General features: G+C 35.5%; 1 protein-coding gene across 1 annotated transcript in view; it reads right to left on the bottom strand.

Annotated features, from left to right (window-relative positions):
* Positions 1 to 450: 450 nt before the first annotated feature.
* Zbtb10 (zinc finger and BTB domain containing 10) overlaps positions 451 to 21,428 on the bottom strand; it is a 46,615-nt gene continuing 25,637 nt past the window's right edge. The window contains exons 3-6 of the mRNA XM_069990973.1: positions 12,532 to 12,630; positions 7,232 to 7,408; positions 6,907 to 7,079; positions 451 to 6,675 (exon numbers count right to left, since the gene is read on the bottom strand). Of these exons, the coding sequence (XP_069847074.1) occupies positions 6,370 to 6,675; positions 6,907 to 7,079; positions 7,232 to 7,408; positions 12,532 to 12,630 (755 nt within the window). The 3' untranslated portion in view covers positions 451 to 6,369. The remainder of the gene's footprint in view (positions 6,676 to 6,906; positions 7,080 to 7,231; positions 7,409 to 12,531; positions 12,631 to 21,428) is intronic.

The following is a 21,428-nucleotide window of genomic DNA, read 5'->3' as shown; positions in this document are numbered from 1 at the left end:
ATCTTATTACCTAAAATCAACTGCAAGGTCATTTTCCTGGGAGTTTTTATTAGCCTCTTGAAGTTCCCTTTCAATTCCAGTAATTCTACCAACTATCTTGAAACCATATGTACTGCTGTCTTACCCACTGTTGGGGTATTTATCACAAAATTAAACAACTTGTGTATATTTTTCACTAAGGTCTAACATAATCCTCATTAAGCAAAAATAAGATTGGTCATGTTGTGAGAAAAATAATCCTCAAGATTAATAGCAGGTAAGGCACCATGAATATTAAAGTCCCCCCCCTTTTCTAATTCAAGGCCATGGGTGTTGTCCCTGAGTTCTATCACTTGAGCCAGAGCTCTACTTCTGGCTTTTTAAAAAATAGTTTATTGGAGATAGCCTGGGCTGGCTTTGAATTACAATCCTAAACTTTTTTTTTTTTGGGGGGGGGGGGGGGTCCAGTCATGGGGCCTGAACTCTGGGCCTGGGCGCTGTCCCTCAGCTCTTCAGCTCAAGTCTAGCGCTCTACCACTTGAGCCATGGCGTCACTTCTGGCTTTTTTCTTATTGCTTATGTGGTGCTGGGGAATGGAACTCAGTGCCTCAGGCATTCAAGGCAAGCGTTCTACCACTGAGCCACCTTCCCAGCCCCACAATCCTAAACTCTTATAGCCTCCTGAGAAGCTAGGATTATAGGTGTGAACCTGGCTGGAGCCTACTTTTTTTAAATTTATTTTAATTAATTGAAAGGGCTTCCTCCAGTTCATCAAAAAAAAATTTCCTTTAGTTTCAACTTGCTATAACCAAGTTACAAAGTGACTTATTCATATAAACTCATAAATCCAATAACTGAACTTTCCTTCCAGCTCCAACCTGATCTGTGTCAATACTCTGTAATAAGAGATTTATATGGCAGTTTTTTCTCCACAAGACTAAACCTCATTTCCAAACTCTTAATTCTAAATTTTCTAAACTGCCTTTCAGTGTTAAAACATCCTCCATTACACTTTATGCATAAAACACAAAACTGTATCCATTATTTTACCCAAGCAAAACAAAGAAAACAGTAACAATAAGCTCACATCTTAAAATAAAAAAGATCCACTCTGAGATATGTTTGGTCAATTCAGCCTTAACCAAAATGATTGTCATGTGAATCTATTTACTTTTCTAAAACATCTTTAGTGGTAGGCCCTTTCCTACAAAGTAGCCCCATTTCATCTGTGAAGTAAAAACTGCTTTTTAATCTTGGGCCAAATGGTCCTTCAATTATTACCTTTTGGATCCACATAGACTGTATCTTAATTCTGCCACATAAAGCTCTGCTTAAAGATAGTAGGCACCGCATACTATGTGACTCTCCTCCTTTTACTTTACTTCTCCAAAAATCTCTCCTTTCTTTAGTATAATTAAAGTATATGGATATTCTGTGATTTCCTTTGTTCCATTACCTTAAAATATACCACCAAAAACTTAAAAAATGTCTTTATATTCAAAGAGTTGAAGTTTATAATGGTACATTTACTTGTAATCTGTTAATCTGACATAGTGTAAATATGAGAAAAAGCAGTTTTACCTGTTTTTCAATCCCAAGATTACACACAAGTAAGTATGAGTTGCAGTGATTTTTTTAAAGATGTTTTCTAAAACTTGGAGAGCATCCTAAAAGTGAGTAAGAAATATTATGAATGCAAATCACTGCTATTTATTAATGAAAGCAGCCCTCTGAGGAGGACTAGGAGGTAGTTTAAGTCATTTGTGAACTTTCATATAAATACATACAAATAAAACTCCCTCATAATTCTACAACCCAAACTTATAACTCCTAAGTACAAATATATTTAAACAATACATCAATTTACAAAGGTGTTTCCCCTACCTCAAGTTTAAATTAATACACTTGCAAATAATTAGGAATTAAATGCCAGTCAATAAAATTCACAAAGCCAGAAGCAGTTTAGTGCTCACACGTTTATATTTTTAGATTTGATAAAGATTCTTGTGTATTTTCTAAATACACTGACAAAACAGTTTGGAAGTTTACATACATGTCTTAGGACATTTATTATTAGGTAGGTAAATTACATTAAAAAAAATTGGTCTTCGTAAAAGATCTTCCCAGAGAGCTTTTACAAACAGCAGGCAGATTAAGTGTTTTTTGTTTACAGTGTTTAAAACGCTGATTCTTCCATTCTATAATGGCCTCAACTACCCTCTCCTTAACCCCAAATTTTGTTCTCAATAGCACTCCAAATTTAAGGACCCAACTGTCATAAAATTTAGGACTAGAAAACATCTTTTAAAGTGTGCTTATCCCTAACACATCTAGAGCTGTTCAATTCCACTTGGAAGTAGGGATACTGCAGGGGGGAAAACCCTTCCGTTTTAAATTCTAAAGTTACTCAAACACCTGTTTGTTAGTCCTAAGTGTGTATATTAGGTACCACAAGTTAAGATTAAGGATCCGGGTGATTGAACGGCACACAAAGATATCTAATGCTTCAGATTAAAAATCATTTCTTTAAAAGTAAAAATGCTACACCCCACAAATAGCATCTGCTAAAATGAGGTCCTGTGGCTTATTTAAGTCAAAGTGACAAAACAATTGCTTTATCAAGGGAAAAATAGTATGAATATTTATTGGGGAAGAGAAAGGACATCCACAAAATTCCTAGCAGTTTTATAAGGACAATATAAATCTCCATAGACAAGAGCTGTTATTCTACAAAAAGTTGTTTAAGGAGGCAGCAGTAGAGCCTTCTTGACCAGCTTCAGATGTGATTAAGCTCCAGCTCTGTTAGATTAAATTAGGCAAGTTTATGAATCTTTGAGCCTTTTCTTATCTATAAAAAGGAGGTAATAGCACCTATTTTACAAGGATTAAGTGAAATAAGGACAGCATGATGGCAAGTATGGGCATTAAAAAATTGGTAGCTTTAGGAATCATTCAGAAAAAAATGTATTTATAAACCTTTCATGCTATGTTCAGAAAATTCTCAAAATTAAGCTTGAGGTTTTCAATGAAAACATTTTTTAGAAAGCATTTTCACCACACTTTCCTCCATATGATACCATGTAAACCAATCATCTTCATCTTTTACATCAATGTATTTTACAACACTATATTTTCAAGTCAAAATGCTTTCATTTCCAAGTCTTTTTCCTTTCTCCTTTTCTATTATTGAACTACTATGATGTAGCTCATATTGTGTGCCTACTATGTATTAATGTGTCAAGCTCACCCTTTTCCATCAAGATGTCTCAATTTAAACACTAGTCAGTGTTTTCCCCCTAAATTTAAAAAATACTTGTATCTGTCCAGTTTTTTCTTTTTTTTTAACTCTTGATTCTAGGGTACAAAAATTTAGCAAATCACCTAGTGAGAAAAAATAAGGGCCAAGAACCAATAAGGGGACTACTGTCTTGGAGAATCCTAAGAAATAATATATGATCTTGACAGGGCTATGTGAAAGGAAATATCAAAGTTTATATTCTTCCCCTTTAGTAGAATTAAAGCTCTAAAATATCTTTCATTTAAAATATAAATTACAAGGAAACTTCAAACGTGTAACATCATTTTGCCAGCGTTCCATAGACAAAATTATGAATATTCATTAACTCTCAAGACCAAATCCTAAGGTCTTAGAATCTACTGAGTTCCTGATATCTATTGATTTCCTGAAATTGTTGTACTCTAAGTTGGAAAAGGAATATATTTAAAAAAATAGAAACGTCCAGTAGTATACCTTAGTACTAAAACTATTTTTTAAAAAGATCAAGAAGGGGGAGGGGGGAACAGTCCTTCAAGATCATGAAACAAAATAAGTTAGGCAGTCAGCAAGTAGAAAAATCTGTCAGTTCTGTTTCTGGTAAAATGCTTACTTCAAATAAATTTTTATATATGCTGAGGATAATATATTCAAGAGTATAAACATTCTTCCTTTGGATTACCTAAAAACAAAACTTTCAAAGTATCATATTCCAAATGACTAAAAATATAGCCAAATCTGTCACAACACAACATTAAAGGTAATGGACAATTATAGAATGCTTTAAATTAACAGAAATAAGCCATCTACATCAAACCTTTGTTTCCAACTAAAACCAAAACAAAAGCACAACAATCCCGTAGTGTACCAAGTGTATATTTCAATTTACTGCACGCAATCTAACAAAAATTTGGTCATAATTTACCAGATATACATAAGTGATTCAATAAAAGAAAACTTGATTTCAAGAGAATAAGTTCATATCTTGAAGAAAAGTAAAAAAAGTACATTAAGAATGTAAAGCCAAGTCCAGTTTCTATGCAATAAGTGAACTATAGTCTAATAAAGCAGATTTAGGTGATTTTTTTAGATATATATCTTTGCTCTTTAATATATATTTATATATAGACAGATCTACCAATTGTAAACTATGGTTTATTTTAAAGGAAGGGGATAAATGGGATGAAAGAAATCTTTATACTATACTTACATATTCACAAAGCAGAACATTTTAAATTTAAAATACTTTTTCATTCATAATTATCTTTGCCCAACTAATTATACTTTGGACTTCACTAGAGTTACATTTTATTCATTTGTCTCAAACACAGAGTAGGACAAAATTCAAACCAAAGCTATTCATCTGCCAAGCTTATAGTTATATAGAAAGTACAATAAAGTCTAGATGACAAAAGATGCATCTAACCATGTAATTGTAATATTTTATCTTTGATATATCTAAGCAGATACATTATTGTCTGGCAATAAACCATCATTTTACTGAAATCAGAGACAATGATAGTTTGTCTCTTAAAAAAATAAGCTTTCAACTTTGATCAGATGGAGCACCAAATAGATTGTATCTGTCAAAGCATCTTTGCAATTTCTTCCCACACAACTAGCATAATTTAGTTACCTGATATAAAATAGGAAAATATACTCAATTTTTATTTGAAAGAAAGCTGAAAATATGATGAATCTTAATTGTATAATATGTTCCGGATAAATGTCATCCATGTTAGCATGTGAAATGTTGTGGAGAGTTCCACAGTGAATTCTTTTCTCACCAGGCTAATGAAATCTAAACAATTTCAACTTAATATATCACCTTTTTCTATACCATACTATATTTAGTTAATAATAAATCCTCTGAATTTTACTTGAAAGTTGTGGCCCATTGAATCATGATGTCTAGAAAGACTGAATTAAGGTGTAGTGACTTTAGGAAGGATTGGAAATATAAATTATCAACCATTATTTCAAAAGACTCAAAATATCCCAGTAAGTATGAAACAAAAGAGAATGCACATTTTGTGTTAATTTTAATGATAAAAAGGGCACAGGAGGTAAAAACCTGATATTTCACTTATATTGCATAACAAGCTAACCAAACTGGACATGGAGGATAAATTATAAAACAAATCATTTTACTTATTGTTTCTATGACTTTTCTTCAATCAGATTTCTGTCTTCCAAATAAGGCTGAGGTATAGTACACTGGCAAAAATAATAAAGAGGCAAACAAGAATAGTGCCAAAGTAACAGATACCCAAAACCAAAAACTATGTCAGAAAACATCATATAGTAACCATTTATCAAATTAGAGCAGCAGGAGAAAGTTACTTGTAAATCATAATCATTTAGTGGTATTTGTCAGCTTCGCCACGTAACTTCGCACATCATTCTTCATTTGTGAAGTACTAAAATTCATGTCAAAAAGGAAAAGGGTCAGGGGAAGTCAGTTAGTTCATTCCAATAAATTACCTCTCCAGTTCTTATAAACATGCCTATCAGCACAAAATTGAGAAATAATACCTAAGACTAGAAGAGACTTGTTTTTTTTTTAAGTTATAAAGCAAATTAAAATGGAAAATACAAGAAAATAGAACCAATGGGGTTGAAAAAGCCCCTCACTGAAAAATCTGTATTAAAAAAAATAAAATTAATAAAAATAAAATAGAAACAAAACTCTACTAGTACAAACTAGCCTGAGTGGTTTGATGGACAGAGTGATTGGGTCAACTGTACTTCCATAAAGGGATTTTCTTCATTCATGTTAAAGTGGAACATGAATGCAAGCTCTATAAAGAACAAGTACTATATTTTCATAGGACCCAAATAGTTACTGTATCTCCTATAAATAAAAAATATTTTACTTTGACTGAATATGTGGGGACTCCATGTAAGCCAACCACATGGTTGTTTGCTGTACAGTCCTGTGCAAATATAAAAAAAAATTTTTTGCTATAAGGCTTTTTGACCCTACAGTTTCACAGCAACATAACTACCATCCAGCATGTACCATATTTTGCAAGCCTTCAAAGTTCAACAATCCAAATTGTCGATTCATATTATGTCCAAATGCAGCATCCTTGAGGAGTATAAGTATAGGTCAGTTAATCATCCAGAGACATACAAACATCTCCTGATTCATCCCATCGAGATGGATCATTCTGATCTTCTCCATCATCAACCAGTTCTTCATCAGCTTCTCCTACTTCATTTTCTTCATATTCTTCATCCCGAGGGAATTCTGTATCCTGTCCCTGATCTACACCTTCTTGCCCTCCTGGTTGTGATTTATCTGCACAGTCTACACAAACACCATAGCGTCGAGATCCATGTCTTATTCCAACACTGGCTGCTAACATGAAGATCTTCTTACACACCATACATTTGTATTTTTTATCCTTTTTATGCACCTAGTTGAAGGGGGGGAAAAATTCAATGTAAGGATAGTGTAGAAACAGTTTTCACTTGAACTAAATTGAACCACACATAATAATGAGTGAATATATACCAATGTTTTTCTGCATTGTTCATAAATCATTTTAAAGCAAAAGTTATCTTCTTAAATTTGCAAATAACTTAAAATGCTGTCTACTTCACTGACCAAACCAGTTTAACCATCAGTTTTTTCTAAAGTTACTTACCAGGGAATGTCTTTTTACATGTTCTCTTCGAGTAAACAGCTTTCCACAAATATCACAGCTAAACGATCTTACTCCCGTATGAATGAGTAAATGCCTTTTTAGTGTTCGTCTGTATTTGGCTACATAGTTACAATGAGGGCATTTTAACTTGTTCATGATTAGAGATGATTCACCTATAAGAATTTAAAAAAGCACTCATTATACATTAGTAAACAAAACCTTCACTATGCATACCCGTAAAAGCAGCAACTAAATGTGGGGTCACTGTATACTTTTATAAAATTATGTAATTTTAGAATTCTTTGTTTGGTTAATCAGTACTTGCCATTTTCCCATGTTTCTTGTTTTGGCCAAGATTCTGGCAATAATCCATACTTGAAGTCATTAGAAGCACCTGGTATCAATCCATACTTGAAATCACTTGAGGTACCCGGTATCAATCCATACTTGAAATCACTTGAAGGGCCAGGAATCAAACCATACTTGAAATCATGTGAAGTACCTAATATAATTGAAAAACAGTGATTTTTAAGGTAATGATGCTATTTAGAGTATATCCTATAAGCACTTACAGAATATCTGAATATAAAGTAAATAGTAAGTCATAAATCTCTATCTCTGAAAGTATGAACTAAGTACATACATCTCTTTATAAAATGCTCAATCGTATTTCATTATAGTAAGAGAAATACAGAAATACAGGCAAGAACTACTTTTCTCTAGATTTAATTCCATCTTGGATTTGTACATTTCAGGGGTGGTGTTTCTGTGGCCTGAATGCAGGGCCTGGGTGCTGTCTTTACCTTTTTTTTCCTCAAGGCTGGCGCTCTACCACTTGAGTCACAGATCCCCTTCCAGGAATCTTTTATAATAGGAATATATCCTGAATCCTGTACAGCTAGTTGCTGATCCAATCAACCAGCAATTCTAGCCTCTGAGTGTCAACTGTTTTCCTGGTTCTAGCTATTAATGTTTCAGAGCCTGTACTCCACAGAGCAATCAAGCATTCTTTTAAAAACACTACTTGTGGGCCACTACTCTACTCAAAAGGCTGCAGGAGCTACTCATCCAACTCACTTAAAAAAAAAAAAAAAGCCAAATTTTCAATATCCTAACAAGCCTTACCTGATAGTGCTTCTTGCTTCTCATCACCCTCATGAGGGCTTCATTCCCAAAATACTGATCTCTCTGTGTTGTTCCTCCACAGTAAACAGGGGTTCTACTTCAAAGTCACTTATAGTTTTATCTACCTGAAACACTCCTTTCCAAAATATACACTCTAACTTGTACAGTGCTTATTCATGTAGCAATACAGGCTCAACATTTCTAATATGAAATGTTCCCAAATCTGAATCTTCATCGTGTTATTATATTGGTGCTCAAAAAGGTTCAAATTTTGGAACATTTCAGATTTCAGATTTTTTGTATGAATTTACAAACTCCTGGTGAAATGTTACAAAATCTGACACTGTAAATATTTTTGGTTCCAAGGATTTAGGCTAAGGCATAATCTAATAAATTTTATTCCCATGAACACTATTGTCTTAATAAAAGAATGTTTATCAGAGTAGACTTTATAAGAGTAACAATAAACAATGAAGTTTAAAAGGTCACTATTTTTTAAAAATGCATATAACTACTAATGAAATTTGTTTCATTCTTAGAATACATTTAGTTGTTTTTTTTTTATGTCAAGAAAGCTCTCTGGACCCATAGTTTTATATATAATTTAACTACAGTGTGTTACTGTTAGGAAGTTTTTTAACTTCTAAAGTGAGACAACATTTCCACCATGTGTGGGATAGGGATGAGGATGGGAATGGTAGCCTGTGGAGAACAATCAATTTTTAGTCTCACATTTCTAAATAAAGCTAGGGCTTTATTGAGTCATGCTCTTTAATCTGAATCAGTAGAAAAACGTTAACCTTAAGGAGAACAAGGAATGCCTATCTTCCCCACCTCTGTATTTGTATGTATTTCTAGTTTAAAACATGTATGTATAGGTACATTTATATGCATGTGTAAACGTGCAATCCACTTATTTGTTGAACAATTTTATTCTAGCCAGGCCCAGGTGACTCATACTTGTAACTAACCACCAAAAAGCTGAAAGCTGAGCTGTGGCTCAAGAGGCAGATCTTTAGCCTTGAACAAAAAAGCTCAGGGACAGCACCCAGGCCCTGAAGTATAAGCCCCAGAACCAACAGCAGCAGCAACAACAAAAAGCCAACATGTACCTAATATTTTTTTACTTGCTCAAAATACTTATAACACTAGTATCAAAAATAAAAAATGGTAGTCAGGTGGTGCACAACTGTAATCCTAGCTATTCAGGGAACTGAGACCTGAGGATCGCAGTTCAATGCCAGCCTGAGCTGAAAGTCCCAACGATACTCTTTTCTCCAATAACCAGGAGAAAACCGGAAGTAGAGCTGTGGCTCAGTGATAGAACTCATGAATAGTGCTTAGCCCCATGACTGACCTAAATAAATCAATAAACATAATATATTACTCAACACAAAAAGTTTAACATAAAGATGATTTATGAACAATAATCCAAGATCCAGTATTATATTTTTCTTTATTTTCCCTTTGGTCCAAGATGGAGAATCAGTACCTGAGCTTTCACTCATTGGCTGGCGCTCTACCAGCTGGGCCACATGTCTACCCCCTCAAAATTATATTTTTGAATACTTGAAATTCAGTTTCTTTTGCAGATAGTGCTTATGGTAAAGATAAAAGAGATGACTTATAATACATACTACAGTCTATATCTCTCCTAATTTTTGTAATTTTCTGAGATAACTCCAGGTATTTGCAGAATAGCTTGAAAAAAGATACTGTGGTTGCAATTCAATATACATTAAGGACATTAAGGATCTATTTCAAATTGTACTGTTTCTGAATAATTCTTGTAGGCATTTTATAAAGAATATATTATATGTGCATATACACATACATATATGTATACACACTTTTTTGAGACATAGCTTGTTATGTAATTCAGGCTGACTTCAAACTTATGCATGTACTATCAAATTTGGAGGGATAATCCTTTTTGAGAGGTTGGAGGCTGGTTTAGGTAGTAAAGCCAACCAGTGGGCAAAAGCACTAGATATCAAGTTTGTGTCTCTGTCTCAAAAGAAAAAAAAATATCCTTTTTTTCTTATTATCCAATAATGACAAACTAAGAGGAAAACTATTTTTGATGTTATAAGGTAAGTCATATGACACAGTCTGTTCCAGATGCAACTATATCAATAAGTCAAAATATCCCCTTAAGGAAAATGTCAGGATGAAGACTTTGCTCTGGAAAGTAACATAGGCCCTTCTCCATGAAAATGTTTATGTGCATCAAGTTTAAATTTTATATATGAATTCCCACAGTCCCATTAAACAGACTTCCTTGGAACAGACTTCTAAGCCAAGAAAGTTAGTGCAATAAAATACTCTTCTAAGCAATTTTCTGAACAAGGGGGAAATAATCTTCATAATACATCTCAACTGCAAAGGGACAGTACTAGCTTAATTTAGGTCACAGTGTATGGTATTTAGAAGCCCCTACCTGGGGATGGGAGGTGTACATCTTTAATTTCAGTGCTTGGGAGGCAGGCTGTCATAAATTTTGAGGCTAGCATGTACTAAATAACTATGCTAAAGACTATGTTTGAAGGCCAGGTATCGTGGCTTACACCTGTAATCCTAGCTACTCAGGAGGTTGAGCTCTGAGGATTGTGGTTCAAAGCCAGCCTGAGCAGCAAAGTCCATGAGACTCATCTCCAATTAACACCAGAAAACTGGAGGTAGCGCTGTGGCTCAAGTGGTAGAGTGCTAGCCTTGAGCTGAAGAGCTAAGGGACAGTGCCCAGGCCCAGAGTTCAAGCCCCATGACTGCCCTTCCCCCCCCCCCCCCCCACACACACACAAAAAAGACTATGTTCTAAAAAACCAAGGGACAGGAGGATGTAGCTCAGTGGGAGAGTTTGCCTAGAATTTGCACAACCCTGGGCTGATCTAGCACCAAGGAAACAAAGCAGGAAAGGAAAAGGGGGAGAGGGGGATGTTGAGAACTGACTACTTTTTCTAAGGAGTGCTCAAAATTGTCTTCTTTCCAGCAGTAATTATGAAAAGAACATAAATGCAACATAGACTAATTGAATATCCGAGCGCCTCTGCCTTTCTTTAGCATTAATTCTGGCATATATTCTTTCTCTTCATGGGTAACACACGTACACATTTTTTAAACGTGCACTTTTACTGCAAGCCTAAATATATAGCATGCACCTTACAAAACCACAACCCACCCAAGAAATTTAAAACTGAATGCTGTTTATATTACATACCCACATTCCCATCTATTCCCCAAATACTCCCTTTAATCCTGAAATGGTAACTTCCTTGATCTAATCTACTATTGCATTTGCTTCTTTCTTTTAATCTACAGGTTCCTCTTGTCCTTTATGACATTACAGTTTGGACCACCTGCTAAATGTGGGATTTACTCAGATTTGCCTGACTTTTCTTCAGTTAGATATGGGTTAAAAATTTAGCAAGAACATTATAAAGGTAATGTGATATGTCAGTAATTTCAGTTTGTTTTGTTATCAACTGGTTATAGTAATGCTCCTCTAATTTCTTTCCCCTTGTAATTAGATATAATCTATGAAATAAGATCATGTTACTATGCTATTCAATAACCTTTCACCCAATCATAGTGGGCAAGCATGGCTGGCTTAACATCCATTGATGATTCTGAATTGCTTCCTATGGAGTACTGCAAAACAGTTATTTTCCTGGGCTAGGGGATGGTTCAAATGGCACGAGAGCTTGCCTACTAGCAGAAGCCCCTGGATTCAAACCCCAATACTGCAAAAAATTAAAATCCATCATTCTTTTGTTAAACATTTTAAAGTCCCACTCCACTCACACACTTTTTTGTTTGTGCAAGTACTGGGATTTGCACTGAGGACATCATAACTCTTGCTTTTTCTGCTCAAGACTGGGGTTCTATTATAACTTGAGCCACACCTCCCAACCACCCTTCCACTTCAGGCTTTATCTGCCTGTTCTGATTTCAAAACCAGATGCTCAAATCTTAGCCTGCTGAGTAGTTAGGATTACAGGTATAAGGCTAGCCATACTCAGCTATTTTTCTCATTTTACTTTTAAAGTATAATCTTTGAATTTATATGCATTGCAAACTTATAGCTGCTACAATACCTAAAATAATCAACATTTATTCTGCAGCCATCAACAATCATACCATTATGGTATGGTACCAATATGATATCATACCAATTAAAATGCACTAGTTAACCCTCTGATAATCCTCCTTCCCATTCTATCCATAAACTCCATTAACTACTTTTGATATTTGTTTTAAAAATTCAAAACAGTTTTTCAAACAAACCAAAAATATCGAATTTCTAAGAAATATTTATTTCTATTTACCAAGTTTCCAAAGTCATAAGTACAGCAATTACAAATTGGGACTATTTACATAAAAGAAACAAATTATATATTATTTTCTAATATGTTGTTATATTACATGTAATATATATAAAACACTTCCCAACCTTCAAGTCCTCTTAAATAAATTCTTTGCTTAAAATCTTACTATACCTACCAGCATCACCTCCATCTTGACTAGAGCAGGTCTCAGCCAATAAATTTGCATTCATATTTCTATCACCATCTGGCCCTGAGAGTAAAGCACCATCCAAATCTGAAAGGACACAAAAATTCTTGTATAAGCTACATCTTAGCCATTCACCCAGGCACTACTTTTTCTTAATCTTTTTTATTTAATCTGCACAAAAATTTCTATCTACAAGTGGTGAGTATCTGTTATGTGCAAAACATTGTAAAACAAATACAAAATCATGTCTAAATCAGTACAAAACAAAAATTATACTACAGGAGAGCAAGGCCTGGCCTGGCACCCATCCTACTTATCTTTGTCTTCCTGGTGTTCAAAGATATGTCCTTAAGAGGAGGAGAATGTACAATTTTAAGAGCTAATCTTTTTTCCTTTTTAGGCGAGAGGTGTTGTTCCCCTCTTCATCACAGGGCTTGAACTCAGGGCCTGCGTGCTGTCCTTGAGTCCTTTTGCTCAAGGCTAGCACTCTACCACTTTGAGCCACAGTGCCATTTCAGGTTTTCTGGTGGCTAATTGGAAATAAGAGTCTTGTGGGCACTTTTCTGCCTGAACTGACGTTGGAACTGTGACCCTCAGATCTTAAGCTTCCTGAGTAGCTAGGATTACAGGAATGAGCCACCAGTGCCCGGCTAGTGCTAATCTTAACATACAGAAGGAAGAGGAAAAGCAGCATATAAAAAAACAGCCAACTAGTAAGATACATATTTTTTGTTGCAAATCTATATTTCCTGTAAATAATATTCAATCCCATTGCTGCTTCAGTCAAGCACTCATTATTACTGTCCTGGATGAGTTAACTAATGTTATCAGTTCCTGATTTCCTCGTTTCCAAAATATAAAATGCTCACACTACTGTTTCCCAGAGGAATCTTCCTAAAATATAAAGAAAAATTTGAATGATTCATCAGGGCTTTTAGGATGAAAATCCAATTTTTAAGTTTAATATTCACATTCCTTTTACATCAATCCAACTGTACCAAAGCATCCTCTACTCTCAAATATCTTATGGGTCTGAAGATTTTTGTTTTTTAATGTTCCTCTTTCTAAAGTTAGAGAAATGGCTTAAGTGGTAATACCTGAGTTCCTTAAGTGGCAAGTACCCGAGTTCAAAAGCCTATACTGCTAAAACAAAGTTCCTGGTGAATAATCTCCTCTTAACCTCTCAGAGTTCAAGATTTATCCACAGAAATGGAGGGACAAAGGGTGAACAAATGCAGCAGTGGTACTCACTAGGCACTATGTTAAAAATGAACTATACACTTGAGGGTGGGAATGTGAGGGAAAAATTGGGAGAATGCAGGAAGAAGGGACATTGTCCAAAAAGAAATGTACTCTTTACCTGACTTAGGCAACTGTAACATCTCTGTATAGCACCTTTATAATAACAATAAACACGTTTAAAGAAGACTTATTGGTTATCTTTGAGTATTACCATCCTTGATTGCTCTGGATCCGTTAAACCCAAGGGCACTGGTGTCTCTCATAACTATAATCCTAGCTACTTAAGAGGTTGAGCTCTGAGCATCCTGGTTCAAACAAAGCCAGCTCATGCTGTAAAGTCTATGAGACTCTTACCAATTAGCCACCAAAGAGCCAGGAGTGAGCTATGGTTCACATGGCAGAGCTCTAGCCTTGAGCAAAAAGCTCCGACAATGCCGAGGCCAGAACCACCAAACACAAAATCTCCTTACAGAAGTATTTACAGTGGAACAAAGAAATTATGATATATTCATAAATGAAATATTATATAACTATGGTTCTACTGTTTAGCTATAAAACCCAAAATAGCTCATCAAAATTTAGTATTATAATTCTGACAAGCTATAATAGGATCACTTGATTGTGAAACAGTAAACTTATGGCCAAGTATGCATTGTATGTCATACTGACTCAGTAATAAAGTGATTTCATTAAGGCCGTGATTTATAATGGACTACCAATTTTCACATTTATAAATGTGAAAATTAGCAACTCAAGTAAGGTCTGGAGTGGTCATGACTTTGTTGGTAGCAGTGGCAAAGAGAAAAAGTAAAAAGAATTTGATGCTAATAGAGCCTGGTGGCAGATTAAATGTTGAGGGGTGGGTTTAAGGTTATAGTGAGGAAAAGTTTCTAGCCTATACTGGCAGCAGCAAAGGATATCCAGAAAATGGGGTAGATAAGGAGATACCAAGTGAAGTAAAAAGAAATAAGTAAAAGGGCCACATGATGGTGGCTCACACCTATAATCCTTCAAGATCTTAGGATCCTTGTTTGAAGCAGCCTGGTTATCTAGAACTGAGAGGAACTGAGGCTCAAGTAACAGAGTGTTAGCCTTGAGTCCAATAGCTAAGGGACATGCCCAAGCCCTGAGTTCAAGCCCCAGAAGGGGCACCAAAAAACAAGGGGAAGGGAGTTTGTTTTCTGCCTGGCATCAATCTCTGGTCTACCACTTCCTGAATGTGAAACAGGTCATTTCACTTCTTTAATGACTGGTACTCAAAGTCACTAAAATCATTATCAGAGAGCAATGTACTAGAAATGCCAATTCTCAGAATCTACTTTGGATATATCTATATTAGATACTTCAGAGGTGAGGCCAGCCTGCACTCTGTATTATAAAAAAGCCCTCTAAGTGATTCTGATGCCAACCAAAGATTAAGAAGTGTTTTAGTATAAAAATGAGAGAAAAACTTAAGGGTCAAATGAGATGTCATTTGAGTCTACTATTTTTCTCACTTATATTTACAAGTACAGAAATCTAGCAACAAAGGTGCTTGAGTTGGAAAAAAAATAAGTTTGAGTTGTCAGAATACAAATGGCAATAAACAGATGAGACCATGGGTGCAGGATAGGGGAAGAGACTGGCCAAATATACTAAATAATCCCAGCACTTAATGAACCAGAAACACACGAAAAGGTTTTCAGTGGGGGGAAAAAAGACTTTCAAGGAAAAGTACCGTATGAACTTTGTCAATGATACCTAGAACTCAAGATGAGGACTGAAAATGTACATTATTTTTCTTTTATCTTATAAGCATCTATAAAGTCTCTGGTATTGTTAAGTGAGTGATACTGGGTAAGCCAGTGGAAACAAGAGTGGCCAGTGTTGTGGTTAGAAGATGACCAATTAGGAAGTGGAGGTGTGGCTCAAGTGACAGAGCATTAGTCTTCAGCAAAAAAACCCAGTAGCCATTAATGGGCCATGAATTCAAGCTACAGGACCAACACAGCAAACAGACACACTTATACCAAAAAAAAAAAAAAAAAAAAGGACCAATTAACTGATTTAAAAAATTTAAAAATATTGACAAAGTCTGAATACAAAAAGGAACTGTGAGAAAGGATATGAATTGCTTTTCTAGTTTGGGAATGATGGCCCGTAACTATAATGTCATCAAAAGGGAGAGTAAAAAAGAAAAGAAAGGTCATAAATTCAATCCCAGTTTGGGCTATATAGTGAGACTCTAACTGGGTACATGGCTGGAGTGGTAGAACAATATTCCCTGGCAAGCACTAGTATCTGAGTTCAGTACCCAGAACAGCCCAAGAACAAACAAAAACCACCAAAAGATCCTGCATCTCAATAAAATGAAAGAAAAACAAGAAGTGGTTTTCTTAGGAGGTAAACATTAAATGCTGAAAGACACTTGGAAAGGGAGAGATTGAAAATGGTATTAGATAAGCAGTTATCAATCTTGTAAGATTCCTAAGTAATCTGAAATCTAGAAGCACAGGTTTGGATAGTCACAAGATAGCAGAGACAACAGTGTATGTATATAAAGGAAGGTTCTAGTGTTGGCTTCCATTTTCTCTGTACAATACAGTATGATGTCATCATCTAAGTGGGCAGAAAATACCTTATTTGGAATGCAGGAATGACAAATTGACTCCTGTTCATGTTTTTTGCCAGTAGGAATACTGTAATCTGTTTTATCAGATTATTACCACATATGCCAATCAAAAAGCCTTCAAAAATGTTATATTATCAGACTGAATTTCTGCCCTTTGCTATTTGTAGTATTAACCAAAGGTTAATTTTAAATAACTGATAAAAAGTTTTTCAACTACGTATTTTATAATTACAATGAAACATATCCATAACTGAAAATGCTTAAAATGTATGGCTTTCCTTATGGAATAGAATCTAAAAATTAAAAATAGGAAGGACACCTGGACATTGGTGGCTTACACCTGTAATTAATTCTAGCTACTCAAGAGGCTGGGATCTGGAAGACTGAGGTTCCAAGCCAGTCCAGTCTGGCATTTCCCCTATGTACAAAAGTATTAAATCATACCAACATTACATCTCTTTTTATGTGCAATATTTCCCTTTGAAAACAAAAACAAAACAAAATAGAATATAAATAATTTTGAAATGTGAGTGAATATAGCTGAAATAGACTGCTTGTTACTATAAAAATAGAACAAGGAAATTTGTCAAAATTCTTTTGAGAAAGGGTAAGGGAACAGTGACAGAGGATGAGATTGATTGGAATATATTGCAAATATGTGGAAAATGCTCATGAAATTCCCCTCTGTAAAATTAATAACATTAATAAATAAAAAAATACCCAACCATATAAAATGTCCTGATTTTTTTTTTAAGGCTGGGAATGTGGCTTAGTGGTAGAGTGCTTGCTTAGCTTGCATGAAACCTTGGGTTTGATTCCTCAGTGCCACATGAACAGGAAAAAAAAAAAGCCCCAAGTGGCACTGTGGTTCAAGTGGTAGTCTGCTAGCCTTAAGCAAAAGAAGCTCAGGAGCAGTGTGCAGGCCATGAGAGTTCAAGCTCCAGGACTGGCAAAAAAAAAAAAAAAAAAAAAGCCAGGCACCAGTGACTCTCATCTGTAATCTTAGCTACTCAAGAGGGTGAGATCTGCGTTACTTTAGTTCCAAGCCAGCCTGGGCAAAAAGTCCATGAGACTCTTATCTCCAAATAACTATTAACCAGCAGGAAGTAGAGCTGCTGTGGTTCAAGTGGTAAAGCACTAGTTGTGAAGCTGCTGTGGTTCAAGTGGTAAAGCACTAGTTGTGAGCAAATCGGCTCAGACAGCTCCCAAGCCCTGAAGTTAAAACCCCAAAGTAGGCACATACACACTACACTCCCTCTCTGTATTTGTTTCTGTCTCTGTCTCTGTGTGTGTGTGTCTCTCTCTCTTTGGGCATGTGCTTATAAATACTAGTTAGTCAGAAAGGTGGATATCAGAATTGTAGTTTGAAGCTAGTCCCCACAAAAAAATTAACAGGGCTGGCCACAGCGAAAACATGAGATTCTACTCTAAAATTAACTAAAGCAGAAATGGCTGGGGACAGGCTTGCTTGAAATGAAGCAAGAAGCCCTAGCTTTAAATTCCAGTACTACCCAAACACATTTTAAAAAATCCAAATCTCAAAATAGGTAAGCTCTTCCAGGTTGATAAGAGGCTTACACAACAGAGTTCTGGACTTGGTAATGAATTTATCAGATCACCACTGTAGCTTTGTTCAAAACCAGCCAAAATATCAATCAAGCAATTAATTGTAAGAATAGAATATAAGCCAAGTAACCGATGATTTATTTGCTCCAGAACTGAATTTTGCTTCATAGGATTAAAAGACCCTCATCTTATGGAAATCTTTCACTTCATTTAAATGTAGCAAAAAACAAACAAAAAAACTCAAACTAATATTTCTTTGCAAGTAGAAAAAAAATTCTGAAACATTAGTTTCCAAGAATCTCCACTTTGAGGTCAGCTATCTGTAAGTAGAATAGAATAAAATATAATAGGATAAAATAGAAATAGGATAGGATAAAAGCACAAAACAGAAATAGAATTGGATATAAGTATGAAATTAAGAAATAGAATAGTTTACAAAATGACATTTTCCCTCTTGACTGGGATCAGGTATACATAGGTAAGTAACACTGAAATAACCTAGCTAAAGGACTATTCATTTCTTTCACTTTTATAATAGCAGATACCTCAAAATAAGACTTAGTGGCAGATTGCTTGCCTGTGCAGCACGCATCAAGCCCTGGGTTCTATTCCTCAGTACCATATACACAGAAAAGACCAGAAGTGGTGCTGTGGCTCAAGTGGTAGAGTTCTAGCCTTAAGCAAAAGAAGCTCATGGACAGTGCCCAGGCCCTGAGTTCAAGCCCCAAGGCTGGCACAAAAACAAAAACAAAAACAAACAAAAAACACAAAAACAAATTTTATATCTAGTAGTTCTTTCACTTATTTAAGTTTTGGTTAAGTTTCATTATATAGGGCCACGCATTGTACTTCACATCTGTAATTTCAGCTATTTGGTCAGAGGCAGGAGAGTGAAGGCAACAAAAACAGATGACTGTTACCTAAAATAAAGTAAAAAGGGCTGGAGGTGTGGTTCAACTGATAGAGGACTTGCCAAATTCAAGGTCCTGAGTTCAAATTTCAGTACGACTACCCCTAAAAGACTATTTGTATCCTCAGTTCTATTAATGAAGATTCTAAGGCTGAATGGAGCCCTACAGTTTTAACTATATAATACTGCCTCCTGGTTTAATATAATAGCACTAAGTCTCAGGCAATCAAACCTAGATTACACACAATCCTAAAAATGAGTGTGGAAGTGTAATCAAACTTACTTTGTTAATGATACTCAATATACTTTTTTAAAAATTTCATTCTATGCTACACATTCCCTTATACATCATAAAGTTGAGAATATTGCTAAACAAAAATACTGAGTATATTTTTATATAAAACTATCATTATTTTTTGGGTTTTTTTTATTGTGAAAATACCGTACAGAGGGGTTACAATTACATGGGCAAGATAATGAGTACATTTCTTATCAAGCATTGTTGCCTCCTCCTTTGTAAAACTATCATTATTAAAGTCCAGTTAATCTTGGTGTCCATGATTACAGTAGACCTCCATTGACATTAGATGGATGCCTTCTACATGTGGGAAGACACACCATAGCTCTTCCCCATGAGTGCTAATCAACACTAGATTAGAAATGTCTCCCGGACAATTTGCTTCTTATTCTCAGTACCAAATATTCTAAGAAAGACCCAAATGCAAACTAACCAAGGTTTTCTTAGGACAAAAATATTCTTGAGAAGATTTACATGAGAACATAGGAGAAATGGAAATAGTTAACTCCACTGTACAAACCCTTTATAGATTCACTAAGATCTATTCAACTTTCATTTTCATTTAAATACATTCTTCACACTTTAATACCTTAGCATGGGTAATAATGGTGAGCAACAGGTTCTCCTCTCTGCAATTTCAAGATAAAAAGTCTTATTTTTATAAATAAGTATTTCTTAATTTTTTGCTCAACTGCAAATGTATTTTGTATACACACTGCTCTTTGTCGATTCCTTTATCATCCTTTATCATCCTAGACACTTTCTGATGACTTAGACTGGGGCTTCAAGGTTCCTTTAAAAAGATTTTTTCCACCAACAAAAAGTCCTTAGCAGGTCTCCCCACTCACACTCAAACAATTCTCTCCAAATATTTTGCTTTACATGCCATATAAATAAAATATCTAGGGCTGGGAAGGTGGCTCAGTGGTAGAGCGCTTACCCTGCATGCCTGAGGCCCTGAGTTCGACTCCTCAGCACCACATAAGCAAAAAGAAAAAAGCTGGAAGTGGTGCTGTGGCTCAAGTGGTAGAGTGCTAGCCTTGAGCTGAAGAGCTGAGGGACAGCACCCAGGCCCAGAGTTCAGGCCCCACAACCAGACCCCCCCCCAAAAAAAAATCTAGTTAAAAAATACTTGTTGGCTGGGTGTTGTCTGTAAGTAGACCAAAATCTAGGACTGTGATAAGAAGTCAGCCTGGGCATAAAGTCTGTGAGACTCATTGAAGCTAGATCTAAAATACACCAGGACATAAATTATATAGGTCTCTAGATATTCAGTGAGACCAAAGGAGGATACTCTTAGGAGAGGAACAGAAAGGCATAATAAATCTGATCACACAAAATAATATTTCTTGAAATGAACTCCAGGAAATGGAGTTTTTGTTTGCTTGCCCTTGGGAGTGCAAGGGGAGGCACACAACGAAGGGATGGGGGCTGGGAAGGTGGCTTTGTGGTAGTGCTTGCCTTGCATGCATGAGGCCCTAGGTTCGATTCCTCCATACCACATAAGCAGAAAATGTGGTGCTGTGGCTCAAGTGGTAGAGTGCTAGCCTTGAGCTGAAGAGCTGCGGGACAGCACCCAGACCCAGAGTTCAGGCCTCACGACCAATGGAAAAAAAAGGAGAAATGGAGGGACAAAGCATGAACAAAACGCAATAATGATACTAATAATACTATGTTGAAAATGAACTATACAACTTGTGGGTGGGGGATGGGAAGGAAAAACTGGGAGACAGCAAGGGAAGGGTGTCACTGTCCAAGAATAAATGTACTCTTTACCTGACTTAATTAACTATAACCCATCTGTACATCACCTTTATAACAGAAACATTTTTTTAAAAAGTCTTACAGGAAAAAATGTTAAAACACATTAGTGTACCTTATTTAGAGTCTGAGTTCTATATCTGTATTTGACTGTGTCTATTTGACAGATATAAAAATATTTATATATTTAATCTTTCCCTGCCCCCCCCCAAAAATAGAAGAAAGTTTGTGAGAATCTTCTCTCCAATTAACCACCATAAGCCAGAAGTGAAGCTATGACTTAAATGGCAGAGCACTAGGCTTGAGCAAAAAAAAAAAAAACAGGGACAACGCCCAGGCTCAGAGTTCAAGCTCCAGGGCTCTCCCCCAACCCCCACCAAAAAAAGGAAGAAGGAAAAGAAAGGAACAACAAGTATCTAACTCCCAAGTTTCTAATGAAAAAATAATTAACATTATGACTAGTAGCTCATCTTTTATAACACATTCCATATGAAAAG

Source organism: Dipodomys merriami, unplaced genomic scaffold, assembly GCF_024711535.1.
Source record: "Dipodomys merriami isolate MVZ:Mamm:240054 unplaced genomic scaffold, mDipMer1.0.p SCAF_4, whole genome shotgun sequence".
NCBI lineage: Eukaryota > Metazoa > Chordata > Mammalia > Rodentia > Heteromyidae > Dipodomys > Dipodomys merriami.
This window is presented reverse-complemented; position numbering and strand designations above follow the sequence as displayed.